Source organism: Aphelocoma coerulescens, chromosome 12 (assembly GCF_041296385.1).
Source record: "Aphelocoma coerulescens isolate FSJ_1873_10779 chromosome 12, UR_Acoe_1.0, whole genome shotgun sequence".
Classification (NCBI taxonomy): Eukaryota; Metazoa; Chordata; class Aves; order Passeriformes; family Corvidae; genus Aphelocoma; species Aphelocoma coerulescens.
The window spans coordinates 5,375,463-5,395,815 of record NC_091026.1 but is presented as its reverse complement, the minus strand read 5'-3'; the positions used below and the strand labels follow the sequence as shown (position 1 = coordinate 5,395,815).

Here is a 20,353-nt window from a genome sequence, read left to right as displayed (position 1 = left end):
GAGGGCCAGACCCTGATCCACTGCTGGTACTGGGAACTTCAGTTACCCAGGAGAAAAGACTGCCCTGTTCTTAGGTGAAAGTCTATGCTCTATTTCAGTCCCTCTTGGTAAGCAGAGGGCTGTTCAGTTTCTCTGCAGCCTGCCCTCCTTGGTAGGGGCATCTGCAGCCAGATGGACAAAAAATGCATCACAGTCAAAGCGAGGGAATGTAGCTTTTGGAAACTGCTGGGGGAAAAAAGCTCTTACTTGGTTGAGTAGTGTTGTTCTGAGAAAAGACATCAATAGGACACTCCACAGGCCATGCCACAACACATGAACTTGTGCTGTAACCAGGACCACGTCCCAGGTACTGTTAAGAATTGGGCAGGTTTCAAACTATCAAATTCCTGCCAAAGGCTCTCAGAATCCAACACAATCCTCCTTTTGAGCCCTGGAGCTGGTGCAGCACTGCTGTTTCAGCTGCTGGGGCATTAACTCATGCTGCCTTCCAGCAGCAACAAGCTCTAGCTGTGCTTTTGGATCTGTGGAGGATTATAAGGTCACATTCTATATATGCACCTCAGCCTCTTATTTTCTCTGACGAGAATTCTTCCCTTGTCCTTCATGCCTTCAAAGCACAAAAGTACCGTTTTGGATGGATCATGGTGATGGATGATTATTTTCTTGAGAAGCCTCTGTGTGTGCAGCTGGGGAGGTGTTCATCAGTGAAGGAACTGTGTGCATCTGATTACAAAAATGACTCCCTTAAAACACAACATTTTTTAAATACCTTTTGCAGAGACCTAAAACTGGACAACGTGATGCTTGATAAAGAAGGCCACATCAAAATAGCTGATTTTGGAATGTGCAAAGAAAATGTTGTTGGTGACAACAAGGCAAGCACTTTTTGTGGGACCCCTGACTACATCGCTCCCGAGGTCAGTATGGCACAGACAGTTCTGGCATGGATTTAGTGCCCTGCTGTGATTAATCACCTCTTTGTAGATTAATAGTTCCAAAATGTCCAAGTCTAATTAGAAGTAAAAATCAGGAAAAAATTATATCTGCATTCTTTATAGAAGGTACTTGAGATTTTTAAATACTCTGTAGCTTGAAGTTTAAAAAATGTGGGTCTGGAAAGTTAAATCCTCAATTTTTTAAGAGCTGGGGGTTAGTTGTAGCCAGCACACCCATAGGGCTCCTGCAGAATTAATCTATGGTATGTGCACTGCAGATGGAGAAGAGACTTGTGCCCATGCAAACAACCAAATTAAAAACAAAAGGAGCTTCTAAAGGGAATCTCACAGAGTTAAATTCTGCATGTTACAGTTACTTTTTAAAAAAATCTTATTTGCAAAGCAGCTCAGCTACAGTATTTAGCTTTTAAAGTTATAAATTATGTCAAAGCCTTCCATAGGAATCTACTTTGCATCACTACTTGCTTCTCCCTTCATCTTGTAAAGAAGTAGAGAGGATGTTTTCTAAGTCTATGGTTATTTAAAGTTAAGGGAGAAAATGCCTAAATGAGAGCAAAGACCTGTCCACAGAGCTGGCCACACTCCCACAAACAGCAGCCTAGGGTAAAACCACAGCTGTGCATCAGTGCCCACAATTTCCTAGAGAGACAGATTTTTATTTTTCCCCTAAATGCTCTAGTTATTAAAGATTCTCTCTTGAAATACCTCTCCTGGGTTTTGGGATGTATTGCTGCTTCCTACCACTTACTTGTGTTCCCTCCTGTGCGGCCCAAGATCCTGCAGGGTTTACGGTACACGTTCTCTGTGGACTGGTGGTCCTTTGGGGTCCTGCTGTATGAGATGCTGATTGGCCAGTCCCCCTTCCATGGGGATGATGAAGATGAACTGTTTGAGTCAATCCGAGTGGACACCCCTCACTACCCACGCTGGATTACCAAGGAGTCGAAGGATATATTAGAAAAGGTAGGACTGGTGATCAGCCTGGGCTCCTGGTGCTGTCTCTGTCCAGGGAGAGACAAATCTCCCAGCAAAGGAACTGTTTATCAGTAAATTGCTCTTACAAAGGGAAAGCCAGGTCAGATTAATTCCTGATGCTGTGTTTGCTGTCAGCACCCTTACTTGTTTTAGCACCCTACCTGTAACTTCCATGGTTGTGTACCTTTGGAGCAGCTCTAACACTTCACTGGGTGTCTTCTCTTGCAGCTCTTTGAAAGGGATCCAGCAAAACGACTTGGGGTCACTGGGAATATCAGAGACCATCCTTTCTTCAAAACAATCAACTGGACAGCGCTAGAGAAGAGGGAGGTGGACCCTCCCTTCAGGCCAAAAGTGGTACGTAGGTTGTTCTTTGTTCTTCATAAACAGCAGTGAATTCTGTACCTGCACAAGGTATCCTACTGCCATTTTCTCCTCCCATTTTACAAATAAGGAAGGTGTGTAGCTGTAGGCCCATTGTTCTTGGATGGTTCAGTTACACACAGGTGCACTGTACTCCTGTGACTGCCCTGAGATCTTCCTGTTAAGACTGTCCTCCTATTGCTCTCAAGGAGCTTCTTTACGAATAAAACGTTCAGCAAAACCAAGAGACAGCTTTGACCTCCATTCCTCTCTGTGTTAGAACTGTTCACAGTTCCTTGCAGTTTTCTTTTCTGAAATGGCACATGGGAAGAGCAGCAGCAGCTTAAGGCTGCTCAGCTGGTACCTGACTGCAGGCACTCTGTGCAAGCATTAAATCTCTGCTGCTTCAAACTCATCTGAGCATCTCCAAGGGGGCAAGCAGCAGCATTCTCTAAGCTACTTAACTTAGAATTAATGTACATGCCTGATGCTACCTGATGCTAAAGAACAGACTGTAACTCAATCTGTATCACAGTGGGATGCTGCTGCTTCAGCTCACCTGGTTAAAAATCCAAACCAGTGCTTCTCCAGCCTCTTACTAGAACAGGTGAAATGATCTGGAGGCAGCAGTCTCTTTAAAATGTACTCGATGGAGAAGAGCTGTCCCCTTCAAACACACAAGGTTTCGTGTTGCTTGTTCCCAGAGAAGTGGGAAATCTGGAAATGTAAGGATCCTACAAACAGTAATGTTTGGTGGTTCAGAGTATAAAACAGTTTTTAGTTACATGAATATTTATGAAACACAAAGCAGCTGCTCTAGGGCACTGCTTTTTTCTCTGAACAAGTACAGCCTGTAAAATGCTCTCAGGAATTTAGACATTTTGGTTAATGGCAAGAAATGCTGGCCTTACCTCTAAGTAAATGCTGCCTTGCTTTTGTCAATAGATAATCTTTGGGTAATAACCCAGTGTTATCACAAATCCAGGTGGTTCTTCTCCAAAGCAAGCTGGGTTTGGTATTTCTGGTGGTTCCCAACTAACAATAAGAAATTGCCCAGATATAATCTTATAGTCTTGCTAAAATAGGTTAAAATGAGATTTTTTTTTCCCCCCCCTCTCTAAAGTAGGGGAAGGGAGGGAGGGAGCTCCAAGACTAACTTCCCATCCCAACATTTTGTATTTAAGTAATTTGTTCTGGAAGAAAATTACAAAGTTTATCTCAAACTGTCTTCCCTCTCCAACACAGAAATCAGCAAATGACTACAACAACTTTGACAGAGAATTCCTGAGTGAGAAGCCAAAATTGTCTTACAGTGACAAAAACCTGATCGAGTCCATGGATCAGTCTGCATTTAATGGATTTTCTTTTATTAACCCTAAATTTGAACAGATCTTGAACAAGTAAGTCTCTGAACAGCTGGACTTTTTAAAGCAGGGTTACACATTACAAAGCCAGACTCCCAAGTGTTAATGCATTCCAACGATGTCGATACTTCAGAATAATACATGATAATATGATGAATTATGTTCAACTCCTGATTTATTGGCAGTGTTTTTATGCATGGTTGGGTTTAAGGTATGTGAATCATGTGCATTATTTTCTCTGTTGGGGAAAATGTAAATTCTGTTTGGTACTTGAATGTAGTTATGTTATATATATATATATATATATATATGTGCTGTATATTTTGCTCGAGAGAAGACATTGGGGAACAGAAGATGTCTTTTTAAAATGCGTTTGAGCCCTTGGTTCTTTTATTTGTCTTCAATTAAAAGAAAGTTTAATGTAACTTTCATTCATGGCTCTATGATTTTTAACAATATACAATTTAACTCCAGTTGTCTTTAAACTACGGTGAAAAAAAAATGTGTGGTTAGCCCTGATCACTTTCTTAAAATATTTGTTGTTTTTGTGAATTAACCAAAAGGAAGAAACAGGCAAGAGCAGAGATTCCTAGTGTAACACTAGCTGCTGTGGGAAACAGCTCAGGAGTGCTTCTGCTGAATAAATGCTACATATTTATTCCAAGGCAGTCCAAGCATGAGACAAAAGGCCTCAGCATCCCAGAGCAGCCCCATCCTGCCTGGGACTGTGGGGTTCTGCCACTTCCTGCTAACAGACACAACAATCACAGCAGGACAGAACCCAGGTAATGACTGTAGAGTTACTTGCCTGCTCTGCCTGAGGAATTATTCTGTTTAACTGCCAAACACAAAATCCTTTTTCCAGTTTTATTTGCTTTTTTGTAACAGAGCAGCTGTGGCTCTTTCTGCTTGCTGTTAGAAGGGAACAAAACCAGATCCTGCTTTGTTGCAACACCTACTTCTGAATTTTGATTTTTAACCATTAATGAGAAAGAAAAATGAATGTAATTCCTGCAAAGCTCCTTCCAAAACCTTCTCCTTGCAGTCAGCTCATAAAATTCAGGCCTTGTTTCTCAGGAGCTTTTGGTATCTTGTAACACTATTGCAAATGATTTGATTTTTCTCAACGCTAAGCAGGCAGAAAAAATGTATATGTGTCGGTTCATCTAAGAGTTATAAAATGTTACAGGGCTCTTAGGAGCACCCTGCAGCTTCTGAGTCTTTTCAGACTGATAAGCCTGCTGAAATAGCAGCAGAAAGCTGTAATACTTTGTAGAGACTCAAAAAAATAGTACTGCCTTTTTTAGGGGCAGAACAAACATCTCTAGCTTATTGTTATAACTCAACTAGGGCCAGCATGACTTGAATGCCATCTCAGCCTGCAGGAGCTTGAGGCTGGAAGGGGCAGAACACAGCTGGCATTTCCAAACAGACAGGGCTGGCCTGGTTTACCAACCCCAGTCCAAGGGGACGAAGCAGTGCCCTGCAAGGTGCTGCAGGGAGAGCAGGAAACGGGGCTTTTCCCCTTCACATACCCTACAGAGTCAGTTCTGGTTTGCTATTTCTCACCAGAAAGTGATTCTGCTTTCCAAGGTGAGTGCTGGGCCCTTTCTAGGTGAGAAGTAACAAAGGTGGGTGCCAGCAGCAGTGGGTATTTGCACAGCCAGAAGCTGTAATGAATTACATGTTGTAGTTACTGTTCCTTGTGGGAATGCTGGCTCCCTGCCCCCTCCCTGCTTTGTTCTGGAGTAACAAGTGTCATACCTGCACAAGAGGCTTCGCACAGCAACTCCTTCAGCTGGCATCTGCCTGATGTACCAGGAGCATCTCCTGCTGCCACAGCTGTGCCCAACTGCACTCGTGACACAGGGGCACAGACCCCTTTGCTCTGCAGAGCAGCTCCTCCATCCCTCTGCCTCAGCAGCACTGGCCTGTTCAGCCACTGCACAGGGCCCTGCCCTGCACCACTGTTACCTTCTGCCAGCACAGGCACAAAAGCTCCACAGCCTGGCGAGTGCTGCACCTCCTCTGCTGAGCTGCCGCACGCCAGGGCCACCTGCGGGCACCAAACCTCCGCGTTCACTCGCCCATCGGCTCTGGGTCATCCTGAGGCTACAGGAAGTTTCAGCAATTAAAGGATTTTCTTTCTTCTTCCTCCATTATTGAATCACAGTTATTTGCAGAGAAAAGGAGCCACAGGGTGAATTAATTGAATCCTTACACTGATGTCTAAGCTCCCTAAGCCCCGCTTGTGGAAGCTGTGGAACCCTGCTGAGGCTCGGGAACACTCACCTGGCACTTCAGCCACTGGAAATGGACACAGAAAGAAACACAGATCAGTGCACCTGGTAGCATTTGATCTTTATTACTTGGATCAAAGGTCAAATGATTACATTTGTCTGAAAGAACACAATGAAGGCCAACGATGTAAGAAAGGACAGTTTAATCCCATTCAAGACTGCATCTGAGCCAGGCACACACAGAACAGAGGCAGTAAAATGGTACAAACACAGAAGGTCAGGACAAGGGTTTTCCCTCCCCTGTCAGTGACTATTCTGGTCAGGAGTGGGGAGGACACACTTTCATAAAGTGACAATAATCTGCAATTCTTAACTGTGCCTTCCCAGAACAGCAGTTACAGTTACACCTGGGAGAACCCATCACTCCTAAACTACATTCACCTCAAATCTACATTCATCATCTACACCTGCTCTCTCCAGCCAGGGTCAGAGGCAGTCACTGATTTAGTGCCTTCCTACCATAGAACCAACAACTTCATTTTTTTTTTCTCTTCAAGTATCAGCACAATAGTTTATTTACACTTGTATACAACTCTTTTACTGAACACCCGTTGTAGTAAAACACTCATCACAGTATATTTGAAAGTAGGCTATAAAAATACCTACTGTACATAGAACATGTAGCCTGGAGGATGTTACAGCACCTCTGACAGGTCAGAGAAGTAAAGGGAGAGAAGAGACACCTCAAGCCGTGCTTGCCAGCAAAGAGAGAAGCAGCCCCTTGACTCAGCTCTCACTGGGGAAACATTTTTCCCACCTTTTTCAGCTGTAAAATCCCACTTTTCTACTGTAGCCTCCTGGGATTTTTACAGCTAAAGCCTGACATTCTCAGTGTAAAAACTGTTTAACCACCACTCGGGTCCCAGGAGAGGAGCAAGGGCTGCCTGGGGCACAGCCCAGCTTTCCCATGCCTAAGTGGGAGGGGAAATTACTCCTTCAGTTGTGCCACAAAGGTGGCCTTGTTAACCACACATCAATAAATTCACTCCTCTGAGCAGTGCCAGGCAGGCTCTCTCCTCACCCCACAACTACGGGCACAGCTGAATTAATAAAGGTCTGAAATGGCATTACCATAAAACACACACACAAAGCTTTAGACAGCAGCGCTTGAAGCAAGTGTTTCTGGTCATTCTGCACCTACACATTCCTCTTCTGAAACAGAACCCAGCAATGCACTATGGCTTACTTCCAGAGCTGAATATATTGCTGAATTTAGCTTATTAAAAAAAAATAAACACAACAGCAGCACATTATTTTATAAACCCTGCACAAACAAAAGACAATTTAGCCCTTGCCTGCAAAACTATGTTACCAGGGCCTGGTATTTCAAGACAGGAATTCAGGAAAGAAAACCAAAACAACAAAACAACCCCAACAACTCACATAGTAAAAGCTCAGTTAATTGGAGAGAATCCTTAGAAAAAACACAGTCCAACTACCAAAGAATAGTTCTCCTCATTTAGAGCTCGAGCCAGCAGCAGTGCTGACAGCTCACTGCAGTTGTCTGGTAACACACATACAAAATACACTTTGATTTACTACAGCTAAAAGGTTGGGACCTCAACAGACACAGAAAATTCCATTTCTAGCACTGGAGTTTAACTAGGCATAAAAGAGCAACAAAGAATTGGGATGATGGAAGGTGCTTAAAAACAATACAAAAAAACCCAAGGCAGGTGTGCCATGTTAAAAATTATTTCAGAATTTACCTGGTGTTTTTGTTGCATGAGCTGTTAGAATGGTTAAACTCACCTAACCTTTCTGTACTGTTTCCTGATGTAGGTATTAAATGTGGCTATAAAAGAGAAACATATACTTTTATGTTGAAATTCATTCCAAAAATTCCCTAAAAATATAATGACAACACTAACAAGACAAGCAGCTTTTCCAGCCCTTGACAGGCTGAATCCTTTTCCTCTCCCTTCCAGACTCAGAAAAGCTGCTCATCCCCTCCCCTAACTGCAGCAGAAAGGACATGTCTCTCTCCCTCTCTCTCTTGATTCATTCCCCAGCTGTCACTCAAACTCATGTCCCCCACTGCCCTCCAAAATACACCTGGTCTCTGGGAAGTGTTAAAATCTTGCTAAAACAGCAGAATCTTCCAGGTAGCAAATCCAGCTTTAATGCTTTGATTTTCCAAAGGGAACATCTCCTTCGGCAATTTCAGAAAAATTTTAAGTTGTGGTTGGCAAAGCAAAGTTCAATTTAAAACACAGGACAATTATCAGAGCTGATGGGCTTCCCCACTTAAAGCAGCTTTGCAACATGAAGCCTCCAATGCTCAAAATGTAGAATTCTGCCCATGTTAAATACGCCATCAAAAAAACTCCATGTAATTCTAGGCAATCATTCACAGTAAAAATAAGAGAACTCTTAGAAAAAAACACTTACAAAAGAAAATAAAACCTAGTTAAAATCTGCCAGTAAAATCAACACGGACAATTAACCACCTTGCATTATCCACAGCTGAACAGTAAAAACCCATTGAAACTGCACAAATTTACATAGGAAAAGTCTAAAACCAACTCTACTCTGCTTCCCACGATCTTTTTACTGATACCTTTCAGCACCAGGAGTTATCCACGAGCACAGGTGCTCTCCAAAGAAGCGGAATCACATTCGAAATGTCTCGAAGGGAAGGGGAGGCGCATTCATCCCGACCCGCTCCGACACCGCAGGGCCCTGAGCTGCTGGAGGAAGGGCTGCTGCCCCAGGAGCTGCAGCTATAGGTGGGTGGGGACTGTCCTCAAAGCTTCTTCTCTCGACCGATTCACACCTACATTCTGCAAAGTTAAAGACAACAGAAAGTTAAATTTTAGAGCAAAGGGCTCATAGGCAGCCACGAGTTTTGCTCAGCACGCAGCTGTCACATGACACAAACGGTGAATAGATTTTAACGCTTATTTCCTCAAAATGCTCTGTAAAACACAAGGAAAGGTCCCAGCCCTGAGCAGGAGTCAGAACCAGGCTTGGATCTCATCCTGGTGTCAGGAGCTTTACAGAGCCCCTGAATTACTGGATCTCTGGTGCCAGTGAAAAGCATCCCTCAGACCTGTGTCACACCAGGTCTGGCGGGACAATCAGCCCCTGTACACCATATGCAGGTCACAGTGTTACAGCTTATAAAACCTTTTTTTCCTTTAACCACTGCTTTCACCACAATTTCTAATCCACTGTCTCTCCTGGTCTTTATGCACGTAGTGTAAGGAAAAACAGAACCCTGCAAAGGTCATAAACCACACAGGAATCAATAAAATCTTGAGGGAGGGAAGCCCAGCTCTCCTTGTTCCAGGCACACTCCAGGAAATTACTCCTTAACACCAACAGCCATAAAGCCAGTCCTGATCCTATCTGTGAGCAGCCGAGTCACTGGAAGAACTCTGAGTAACTCCCTGAAGAGCTGGTAACATGAAGTGTTTCCTCAAGAGCTGGTAACAAAGTTTAAATGCACTTTGGGATACACAGGCATGTGGCAGATGTCACGCTGACATCAGGGAATGCTCCAGTGGTTTTATAACCACACTTATTAGAGTTTACATTCAAAACAAGTCTCTCCAGTCCAACTTTGGGGAGAGGAGACCCCCACAAGCACACAGTGAGGGGCCCTCTCAGCCCATGCAGACACACAACTCCATCAGTCAAAACTCAGCAACTCAAAAAGCAGTTCAATGCCCTCCCCAACCCTGCTTTCTAGATTTTCAGCCATTTCTTACAAAAGCAGGATATAAGCAGCACCAGATTCTCTTTGGAGGTTGAATTCTGCCAACATTGCTCTGCCCTTACCAGTTCTCCTACATCCACATCAGCCCTTTCCTTTGTCATCAGCCTTCAAGCCCTTGGGTAAATCCCCACTTTCCACCATAAACACCATGCCAAGGTTTCTGGGAACACACACACAGCAAATACTGCTGGACAGAGTTGTCCAAGTACTGGAAATCTCTGCAGCACCCACCAGCACACAGCCTGACCCACTCACATCTCTTTGAAGGAAAGCAAAGCAACAACCCTATTTGAAAAGGAAGTTTCTACAAGAAGCATCTCTTCAGCAGCAAGGGGAAAGCATCACAAAGCATCAGTATCTGCTAATAACATGAGGAGTTAGCAAGACAAGTCATATTCTGCATGGTTATAGGGGAAAAAAAACCAAAAAACAACAAACCAACAGAACATGCTGGCATTTGGTGTGTTTGTTTGTGTTTTTCTTAGCAACTGATGCAACATACCCAGAAATTCCCTGGGACTGCAGAGCAGTCTCCACAGGCACTGCCAGAATACTGGCTGAAATCTTTTAAGCTGAACATCTGATGTTGATTCAAAGAAAATTAAATGGAGCATGAAATGGAGCATCAAAATGCAGGAATCCAGAGGTACTGGAAATTAGTCTGCAAGCAGCAATAACTAGACAGCTCAAACATGAAGCTAAAAGGAAATGAGGTGATTAAGGCAAGGCAGAAGATACAGCTTATTTCAGTCAATGAGAGGTATCAGATAAAAGCAGCATTCTAACAACTAAGATAGACCCACAGGGAATATTGATAAGCAGGCAAGAAAGCTGAAAGCAGAAAAAGCTGGAATTTGAGTAAACACGAACAAGCTGTGGAAGCGAAGTGTGCTGAACTGTCACACTGAAGGAAGAAAACTGGGAAAAACCCTGATAAACACCTCCAGGGGCTTATTAAACACAACAGCCAGCAGTGAGACCAGATGAACAGGGGCTTAGAAAGGGACCAATATCCTCATTAACAGTAAGTGGATTCCTACTCACAGGAATCCCATTAGATGAGATGAGGGCAGCTGGGATTGTACCCACTTCCAGAACAGCCATGGACACTGTGAGAGAAAAGCCATACAACATGGACAGTGCTGCTGCTGCTTAGAAAGGTGACTGAGCTTTCAGCTTTAATTTTGGGACCAAAAAGGTGTCCCTGCAACTGCTTTGCACCAAAGCACACATGCACAAACCATCCTGGGAACAGGCACACACCAGCAGCAACACAGCCTGGAAAGCCTGGGAAACACAGGAGGAGGAATAAAACCACACACCTTTCCTAAATACTGTTTGTACCAAGCCATGCACCCTCTTCCTTGGCCAGCCCCAGCAGGAGCTTGCTGCTTCCAGAGCCTGCTCCCCGAGGCAGGAGCAGTCTGACTCTGCTTTGCACTAGAGTCCATCTCACCCAGTCCTTCCTGGAAAGACTCCAAGTACACAGATTAACTCAAATACCCTCCTATACCTCTGTTGCTGTTCTCCTCATTATGGTCTGCCCTTTGTACACTTATTTTCCTACAGGACAGAGCCTCCCCCAGCAAAGTGCTGTGGGTCTCCAACAGGACAGGCCCCATTTTCAGTTTTACTTTGACTCAGCTACATGTGATCTTCACAGCAGAACAGGAAGATCTTGCAGAAAGGCTCTTGCAGGCAAAAGGAGGAACCTCTGGAAACAAGAACCAGCACAGGCATAAACAGAGAAATAAACAGCACAACATAAACATCCAGCACTCTTATCAGTCAGCTGCCCCTCAGCAAACTGTGCCACGATCCGCTGCTGGAGCTTCACATCCAGCATGAGGCCTCTCTTCTACTGACAAAGCAAGGGCTGCTGAGCAATCCTGCTGTAAGAGGAAACCCCTTAGAGCATTCTGCTTTTAAATATCCACTCTGTTGCACACATCAGCACAGTGAGTGCTCAGCAGAAAACAACATGCAGACACGGCCCCAGGAAATCTGGCTGGCAGCAGCTGGCAGGAGTGGAGGGTCCTGGGTGCTCCTGCTGCTTCCCTTCCCTCTGCAACCTCCACCAGCCACAGAGCAAGCAAACTCTGCTTTCCTCTCTGGCCAAGTTCCTGCCCCTGTCATCTTCCTCTTCCTCCTCCTCCATTTTCTCTGACAGCCTAAGGCATCCTTTTTCAAGCAGCAAAATGCAGTTTTTCCACAGCAGACTCCTGGACAGATTTTGGCTCCACCAGAAATGCAGTGCATTTAATTTCATTTGGATGGTATTTCCTTAGCTGTGGCCTGTGGAGGTGATAGCACTCCCAGCACTCCCAACTCCATGTGGCTCCTCCATACGTGACTATGGCCAGCATCCCTGTAATCCCTCAGGAATGTCACCTCAGCTGTCAGGTAAGAAAATCCAGACTCATGTGGACGGGGGTAGAGCAGGCTCAGGTCTCCTCCTCTAGGGCACCTTTCACAGCAAAACTCATGCCCAGACCCCAGAGCAATTAAACACATAAAAGTGACCAAACACTCCTACATCACAGTCATGTCAACAACAGGAAAATGATCCAGGTTCTGCCAATCTTAGCCCATTCTGGGACAGTGGTTTAACTAAATACCAAGCACCACAGCAGGAGGCTCACTGGCCAGGAGGTTGTCTGGGTATGGCAGACATTCCCAATCACTATAAACTTCTGACAACTTCAGTACAGGTTTTTTTTAGAAGTGCAGATATGGAACTCTTTTTCATTCCAAAATCTTAATTTGGGAAAAAACATACCACCTGAGAAACCTACGAGATAAAAGCTTTCCACAACCTGCAGTCCCGCTTACTTTCACGACTAAAAGACCCTCTCAGAAAACAGTTCCAAGGCTCAGTGTTTTTCTGCCTTTCCCTACCTAAATGCTACCTGCTCCATGGCACAGGTGCTTTCCACAGCCTTGTGTTGCCCATGGAACACCACGAGAAAGGCACCAGGGCACCACATCTCCCACACCTTGCGGTCTCCTCCCTCCTGCAAGAGGCTTTCCTGTCGAGCAGTTTGGGATTCATGCCCTGCTGGTTTGAGATCCCACATCTACTGGAGCCACCACCCAGCTACACAATCCTCTGGTTAACTCTGCTTCCCTGTTCTGGAATGGTCAGCACTGCTTCTTGGAGCCCACATAAAATGCAGGCACACAGCAGCTGGGGCAGAGCTGTATGTGCTCCATCGCCCACACCCGTACAAAGCAGGAGAGAGGGAATTTAAAATCGCTTCTGCCCACAGGCAAACCCTAAAGCCTGGTTAATGCAGAACAGCTGTTAACAAAAGTTGTTTACTAAAAACCTCTATACACATTCCTGGTCTTTGAATAATTGTCCTGGAACTAAATGAAAACTCGCTACCCTGCTCCAACAGCACACAATTAATTAGCACATGTAGAGCACTAGTGCTGTGGATCAGTGGGATAAAGGATTTACAGTAATTATGGGTTGTTATTTTACACTACACAACAGACCAATCACTCCCAAAGGCCCTGAAACAGATAATACTGGTGATCTGCTGGGCAAAACAAATTTTGACTTTCTTATCTCACACGGGATGTTGTGTTTCATGGCTTTCATAAATACACTGCAACTAACACTAAATGATTGCTGGCTGTTACAATAAAACTTAATGCTGCAGGATATTTAAATTACAGCAATTTACAAAACCAGCATTCCAGTGAGAGCCAATCAAGGCTTGATAACTCATCCACAATAAATTAGCCAGTACAACAGTTTTATTGTGATTTGATAAATTTTTTCAAAGTCATGCGCTGTACAAACATTTGGTTTGGGTTATGAGTTTGGTTTGGGTGGGGCTTTTTTATTTCAAAGTGATTGGAATGATTAGTTTTTCAATTTATTTTGAAGTAGCAGGACGAGAACAGCACCCCAAGTTCAATAGTTGGTCAGCACACAGGATTCATTGATGAGCAGGGGCAGTTACAAGTGCATCCTCAGGAGGTCTGGAAATGTCTACATTCTGTACAATAATAAAAATATAGAGAATATTTATCATGCAGCAGTAAGACCAACAAAAACCACCAATCAGATCCCTTCATAAGTACACAGCTGGGTTGATTGAGAAGCAGAGATGTTTTTAGCCCCCACACCCCAAGAGCAGGTCACTGTCCCAGAACAAGACAGCAGGAAAATGTATTTACAGTGATCACTGCTCCCTTGCTGACAGCACTACCCAAAGCTCGTCAGTCACGTTTAAGAGGAAGTCTTTTACAGGCCCAAGCAGGAATCCACCTAATCATGTGCTTCAGCACAAACACATCTACTCACTGAGAAACTTTCAGTCTTTTGCTGAAATGCCACATGCTTGTGCCATTTTTAACGCATGTTTATGTTGCAGGCAACATACCAACTAGATCTCCCCTCCTTTTGCAGAGGCTGCAGAAAAACAATGAATAATTGAATGATGCATTGAATGTCAAAACCAAATGAAACCAAGACCCCAGTGCAGCCAAACACATCAGGAATCACATCTGCTATGGCACCACCTCCTGCAAGCCCCAAAGCCTGTGCAATTAATATTCTCCTTTCTACCAAGAGAGCAGACCATGATAAACTGTTCTGAAGTTTCTTACAAGATCCATTTTAGGCCAAATCATTGCCAATTCTTCAAACTTCACACTGATGGGTTTTATTAGTCTTAACTTGTTCCTCACTGTGGTAAGCCAGCTCACCTTGCACTAATATACTCCCTCCCCATATCCCCTCAACAAATAAAAAAAGAGATCTGGCTATGAGTAATGCCCTCTCTGTCATTCACCAGCCAAGCCAGATGTGCAAAGCAGACATTTCACCCCAGCACTTGTTTTCTAGCCCTAAGAAGGGACCCAACAACAGCTAAAGCAACTCCTCTGAATTATTTTCTGTAAAAAACTATAGACTCCTTCATTGGAAAAGGTCAGCACTTCAGCCACTACAATGCTGACAAACACAAGGCTCCAATCTGCTCCAGACAAATCACCATGGTACTCTGAGGTTCACACATACCACAAACAAATAATCCAGAGCTTTGCCTGCTTTCTGCCATGTGAAAATAGATGTTTTCAGCTGAGCCCAAAAGGAGGGCACTGTTCTGGAGCACAGACTACAAGTGACTGGTGGGTCACAGAACAGCACACTGGGCAATTCTCAATCCAATGGTTTCATTGTTTAACAATGCTGTTGTGTGACACTGTATTTAATTAAATGCTTTGACTTCAATAGACTACTTGAAAACTTAATTTTACAGAAGTAATTAACATTTTCGTAGGTGATTTAAATGAAAGCTTTTGAAATTTTCAGTATCCTCTGAGCAGCAATTAAATGCAGACAGGACCCACTTCATTCAGACCCACTACCTGAACAGTGTAACATCATCCATATTCACCAGGCTGGGTTTCCTTTGGGGCAGAGGGAGAAGAGAATTTGAGGGGTTTTTATGAAAATGACACTACTCCTTTTTTTATTTTTATAGAATTCATTCACTCAAATCAGTCTTGTGTCTGAGTCCCCTGCAATAGAAGTGTCTTCATGATCCTCTACATGGACCTGAATAGAGCCACCCCACACCAGTTGCCAGCGTGGCCACATCGCTTGCTAGACTCATGGAGAGTCACTTGGGGATTCAGGCAGAGCTTTCCCCCTTGAAATAAACCTCTTCAGTTAGAGAAGTGGCATTTTCAGCAACATTTCAGCAAGCTGTAAGTTCAGCACAGATATTTTGATCAGCCAAACTAAAGATGTTCACCTACATCATTTAACACAATTAACCTACTGCTCTAAGAACACCCTCATGGATTTTCACAATGCTTCTCCAGATTTAGGTACTGCAAAAACACAGACCAGATTTCCTAAACATGACAAATCAAACTAAGATACAAAATGGCAAAGCAGAACGACAAAGCAGAAAAAGGAGGAGAGGAAATATGCAATGCAGTTGTTGAAGACAAAATGTCCAAAAGTCAGTATTTTCAGAACTTGGAATACCCAGGTCATAAAAATAAAACTTTGCAGAAGAATTCAGCAAAGAACTCCACCATGAATTCTGCACAGGAGTGAACCCTCAGTTACGAAAGGCACTTTGTGTCACATGCCCTCTTGACTACACACACAAAACCTCATTTCTCACTATATTCTTTTCACCATAAACTGTTGCTCTGAAAACCACCAAACACAGCCCTTTTTTCTCATGTTATCAAACTGACTTCCAATTCACCAGTAGGCACTGCTCCTAACCTCAGCACGGAATCACTGCCACGCCTGGTGGCATTAGCATGAGGATCTGCAAGGGAACCAGAGATCTTTAATCATGATGCATTTCACACAGCTTTCATGGTGCAGCCAAGGAAGAGCTTGGCACAAGCAGCAGAATCAGCCTGAGCTCAGGTGGACACTGAGGAGCACAGAGAGCCGTGTGCCTGACGCAGGCAGGGCACGGAGCTGCCCCCGTGGGCTGACATCTCTCTGCTTACATTTCACAAACACACTCAATTTCCTTCCCCTGGTTGTCCTGCTGTTTCCTGAGATCTAGTCTTCCTCTCCAGCTTTGGCTTAAAACACAGGTGACATCATCAGTTCCTCTTTTTCATACAGCAATGACCACAGTGATGAAAAAGCTGATGATTTCTCTCCCCAGAATAAGCGTGGCATTTGTAACACAACTGTTGACTACACCTACTGCTGCTGAGTGACAAAGCCTGCCAGAACTTTATACAGTTTTTAGACTGACACCACATCTTCAAATTCTCATTCATTTCTCAAAGATAAACTATTCCAGCTAGAACTCATATATAAATTTGGTCAATAAAAAATTTGCTCCCCCCTCACAGTAAACCAGTAGCAAAGCTTCATATGTAAAATAGAATACACTCAGCTGAGTTATCAAATCAATTCTAGCCACAAGGACAATGGAAATCAACTCAGTACATTACATCAAGTTCTCCAATTTGAAAAATATTCTTACCTCAGGTTTATCTCTGTGTGTGTTTACAGCTTCGACATTCAGAAATATAGATTCTACTTTACATCCTGTTGATAGAAAACACATTTTTAGACACATCTACTTTAAAAGTGAAGTTATAAAAAAGGTACAATCTAATTGAGTTGGTGAAAGTTAATCCCTTTTCCCTTCTGATTTATACCAGAATTTCCTGAATTCTGAAGAGCTAAAGCTACAGAAATTAATCTGTTCCACCTGGATGAATATTATTGTCAATCTGATAAACCACCTCCTCACCTTAGCTTTATCATTATTTTCTTTGAAAAAAATTATTTTTTAAACATATACAAACATTCACTGAGAAAGTTATTTGTAACTTTTTGTGTTTTAAACATCCTAGACTTCTATATTACACTAAAATTCTAAGAAGATAAACGCTGCTCTCATTTTTTAAACATAAAAACAACCACAAGAAGGTACAGTGTGTGTTGTCAGCAACCCCCATTCCTCTACACATGCAAAGCAGTTTTAACCCCAAGCTAAACACAACTTCAAAGCTGACTCCTGAAAAAGAACTTCTGCTTTGCATTTAAAAATTCAAAATGTCAGTGAGGCAAGAAAAATTAAAAAGTGAGAAGAAACAACTATTTCCCAGGTAGTATCAACTGACCCACTTAGAGAATGATATAACTACTCACTACTCCATGGTCACAGCACTTCAAGCAGTATCTGATTGCCAAACCCTGGCTTCTCTCAAATGACTTTTACAAGCTACCACTACCCTACACAACATCCATTAATAGTCACTTCCTCTGACACACCAGAGTCCATCCTCTTTCACAATAATGTTTCCAGATTTTTCTCCTCACTTATTCTCTAAAGCTGTAACACACTCCATAGAATTGCTACATGACAGAAAAAGGGGATTTCCTTAGAAAGCCACTGCACCTTAAAAAAAAATAGAAATAGATTAGTAAGGCCAGGGTTTGCCTTCCCTTAGGAAAGCCTGTTCTGAGAAAGTCCATTTGTCAGGAACACTGTGAGCAACCACTGTGGGAGGGCCAGAATTCAGAGAAACAGTGAACCATAAAACAGATTTTAAGGAGGAAAAGCAGACATCTCCCAGTGGAACAAGATCCTTACTCGTCCTTCTGTCCACAGATCCACTGTGACCCTTGATACCAAGCCAAGCCAAGCTCTGAGCCTTGCTGCTGGCCTTTACTCAGGACTGTTACACAGCAGACACTTCAGAGACCTCTCACGAGCTGAGTTTAGATCCAAAGAGAGCATCATGTGGAAAGCTTTAAATATAAACTAAAGGGACATACCTTATTCCACAGTAATCACCATGTGCATACCCCCAGCTCATTTTTAATTATTGATGGGCAAGTTCATATCCACAGCAAGCTGCAGTTTCTCTTTCCATAGACCACCACTGCCCTGGACTGCTGGGTAAAAGTCTCATCTACCCTGATCCAGCTGTCAGGCTGTAACAGATGTTCCCCTACTGCAGATCAGAGCTTAAGGTGGGAATGCTGCTCCTCTCCAACACCAGGAAGAGCAAACCCCCAGGGGAGGCATTTCCCCAGAACAGACTTAGCTGGGAGGTATTAAACCCCCAGGTCTGACCCTGCATCCTGCCTGGCTGGAGCCAAGTGACACATCAGCTTGGAGCAGTGCCATAGACCAGAACTGCAGAAATAATTTGCACAGTCCTTGTGTTTTCAGATGGCTGAATTCCAAAATGTAGGTTGGCTGAAATGTGCTCATCAGACACATGTATCAAATAGTTTAAAAAGGACAATGGCATTTCTTTCACTCAAGTCAAAAGGGCAAGGACAGTGTTTCATACCACTTCGTTTCCTTCCTCAGGGCATGAGCAAACACTGCAAACATCCAGGCCCCCTTAAAATTTATGAACTGTCACCCATCTTCTCTCCCCCTCAAAAAAAGAAATGAAAAGAGCAAAAACAACAAAATCACCAGAGAACCCCCAAAAAACTAAACTGAACTCCAAAACAAAACCCTGCTGTGGAAAACAGGCAGAGCCTAGCAGGTCAGAAGAACCCAGTTTTAAAAAACCCAAGTTTTAACTGCACTGAATCTTTACTTTCAAAGCCCCAGGTTGTCATGCAAGGCTGGGAACACCAGGTGTCACCACAGCACAGGCTGTCGCTCCTGTAGGAGGACACTGCAATCAAACCACAAAAATTCCTTCAGACAGCTTTCCCAGTGTAGCAACTATTTTGTTTCATAATATTCTTTGTTTCAACTTGATTTGAAACTTAACAGAAAACAAAGTGCAGATTTAGACCTCTCCTTTTCAGAACTGACAATCAAAGACAGCTTCCCATTAATGACTGAACCAACATTTTTGGGCAATCCATTTTGCCTGGTAAGCTGTACAGATAATTCTCTGCCTAAGATGATCTTCTGAAGTGGGATATCAGCAGATACAACTCAGCCATCACTTAACGAAAATGAACAGCAGGCACACACTAAGCTGGGCTGGGAACACACACAAAACCCCATCAGCAATCAGCCTAAAGCCCAAGTAGGACATGCTGTAACCCACACCCCACACTGCCCAGGGAGCCCTTGAGCCAATCACCAGGAACAGCTGCTGACAAACAAATGCCAACATCAACAAACAAGGTGAGTTCATGTGGTACTGTGATGGTCCATGGAAAAAAACACTTCAAGAAAAGAGAACAGAGTTTTAAGGCTAAGGGAACACATTTGTGTAGATTCATCATTTTGCAAGATGAATTGTGCCTGTCTTCTGAAAAGCAGTACCCTCCAATACATCAATAAAAACTCAGATCTTGCTGTACCAGACATGTAAATACATGGCTTGCCAGAAGAATTAGTGAAATAGAGTATGAACTGAGCACAAAACTGTCCCCTCCAGCAGTTACAGCCACTGGTGGTTTCAGCCCTTCAGCAATACATACATGCTTCCTGGCACAAGGCAAAGCACATGTAATCCAGAGGATTCATTTATTCTAACAAAGCTCTGTAGGCATCATGCAATGTCAAACCTAGCTATTTTAAAGCAAAATAAAGTGTGTTTTAAATGCTTCACAACCTTTCCTGATGACAGAGACAATATAGCCAGACTTGTATATTAAATACACTTAATTGCACTTACCGTAAGCCACCGGGGTTAGCTTTAAGACAGTATGCAGTGGGCACTTCAGGTAGGGCAGTTGTTCTGAGAAATCAAACCACAAATTACTCATGAAATACTGGTTACAAGTAACTTTTCTGTTATGTTTCAGGTCAACCACTGGAATGGCTTTTCACCTAACAGTATATCTGTTTTCCTACCATGCAACAGAGATGCTAATCAGAGCAAAAAACAAATATCACAGTATTTAAGTGAGAAGCAGCTCATTAACATCAACTAACATGTTTCACGTGGGGGTCAAATACAAAAAAATTACACTTGGGTACTTGCCTAGCAAAACCAGCCTCTGATGATACAACAAATTGTCAGAATTTACTGTTTGGAACCTTAAGTAGTAAATTTTCAAAAAAGCAGATTGTTTGTAATGTATCAAGGAGGACTTACCTGCGGGCTTGTCAAGGAAGTATGCAAGCAAACAGCGCATGACAGCTTGGTGACAAATGACAAGCACATTTTCCTGCCTTTCAAGTTCCATAATTACTGGCTCCAGCCTCTGAACAAGATCTTCATAGGACTGGG

At 43.3% G+C, this 20,353-nt stretch overlaps 2 protein-coding genes across 19 annotated transcripts in view; one reads left to right on the top strand and one right to left on the bottom strand.

The window, feature by feature from the left end:
- Positions 1-4,087, top strand: part of PRKCD (protein kinase C delta) — a 60,762-nt gene extending 56,675 nt beyond the window's left edge. For all 7 annotated transcript variants that reach the window (XM_069027807.1, XM_069027803.1, XM_069027806.1 and 4 more), the window contains 4 exons: positions 779-917; positions 1,731-1,919; positions 2,160-2,288; positions 3,540-4,087. In XM_069027807.1, the coding sequence (XP_068883908.1) occupies positions 779-917; positions 1,731-1,919; positions 2,160-2,288; positions 3,540-3,698 (616 nt within the window). In that variant the 3' untranslated portion in view covers positions 3,699-4,087. The remainder of the gene's footprint in view (positions 1-778; positions 918-1,730; positions 1,920-2,159; positions 2,289-3,539) is intronic.
- Positions 4,088-6,000: 1,913 nt separating this feature from the next.
- The window catches only part of LOC138117469 (6-phosphofructo-2-kinase/fructose-2,6-bisphosphatase 4), a 56,476-nt gene continuing 42,123 nt past the window's right edge, over positions 6,001-20,353 (bottom strand). For 7 of the 12 annotated variants that reach the window (XM_069027814.1, XM_069027818.1, XM_069027817.1 and 4 more), the window contains 4 exons: positions 20,219-20,348; positions 19,796-19,858; positions 16,669-16,733; positions 6,001-8,741 (listed from right to left, as the gene is read on the bottom strand). In XM_069027814.1, the coding sequence (XP_068883915.1) occupies positions 8,682-8,741; positions 16,669-16,733; positions 19,796-19,858; positions 20,219-20,348 (318 nt within the window). In that variant the 3' untranslated portion in view covers positions 6,001-8,681. Of the gene's footprint in view, positions 8,742-13,426; positions 13,690-13,997; positions 14,106-16,119; positions 16,256-16,668; positions 16,734-19,795; positions 19,859-20,218; positions 20,349-20,353 lie in introns of those variants that run through there. The other 5 variants (XR_011154653.1, XM_069027813.1, XM_069027815.1 and 2 more) reach the window with 5 other exon arrangements.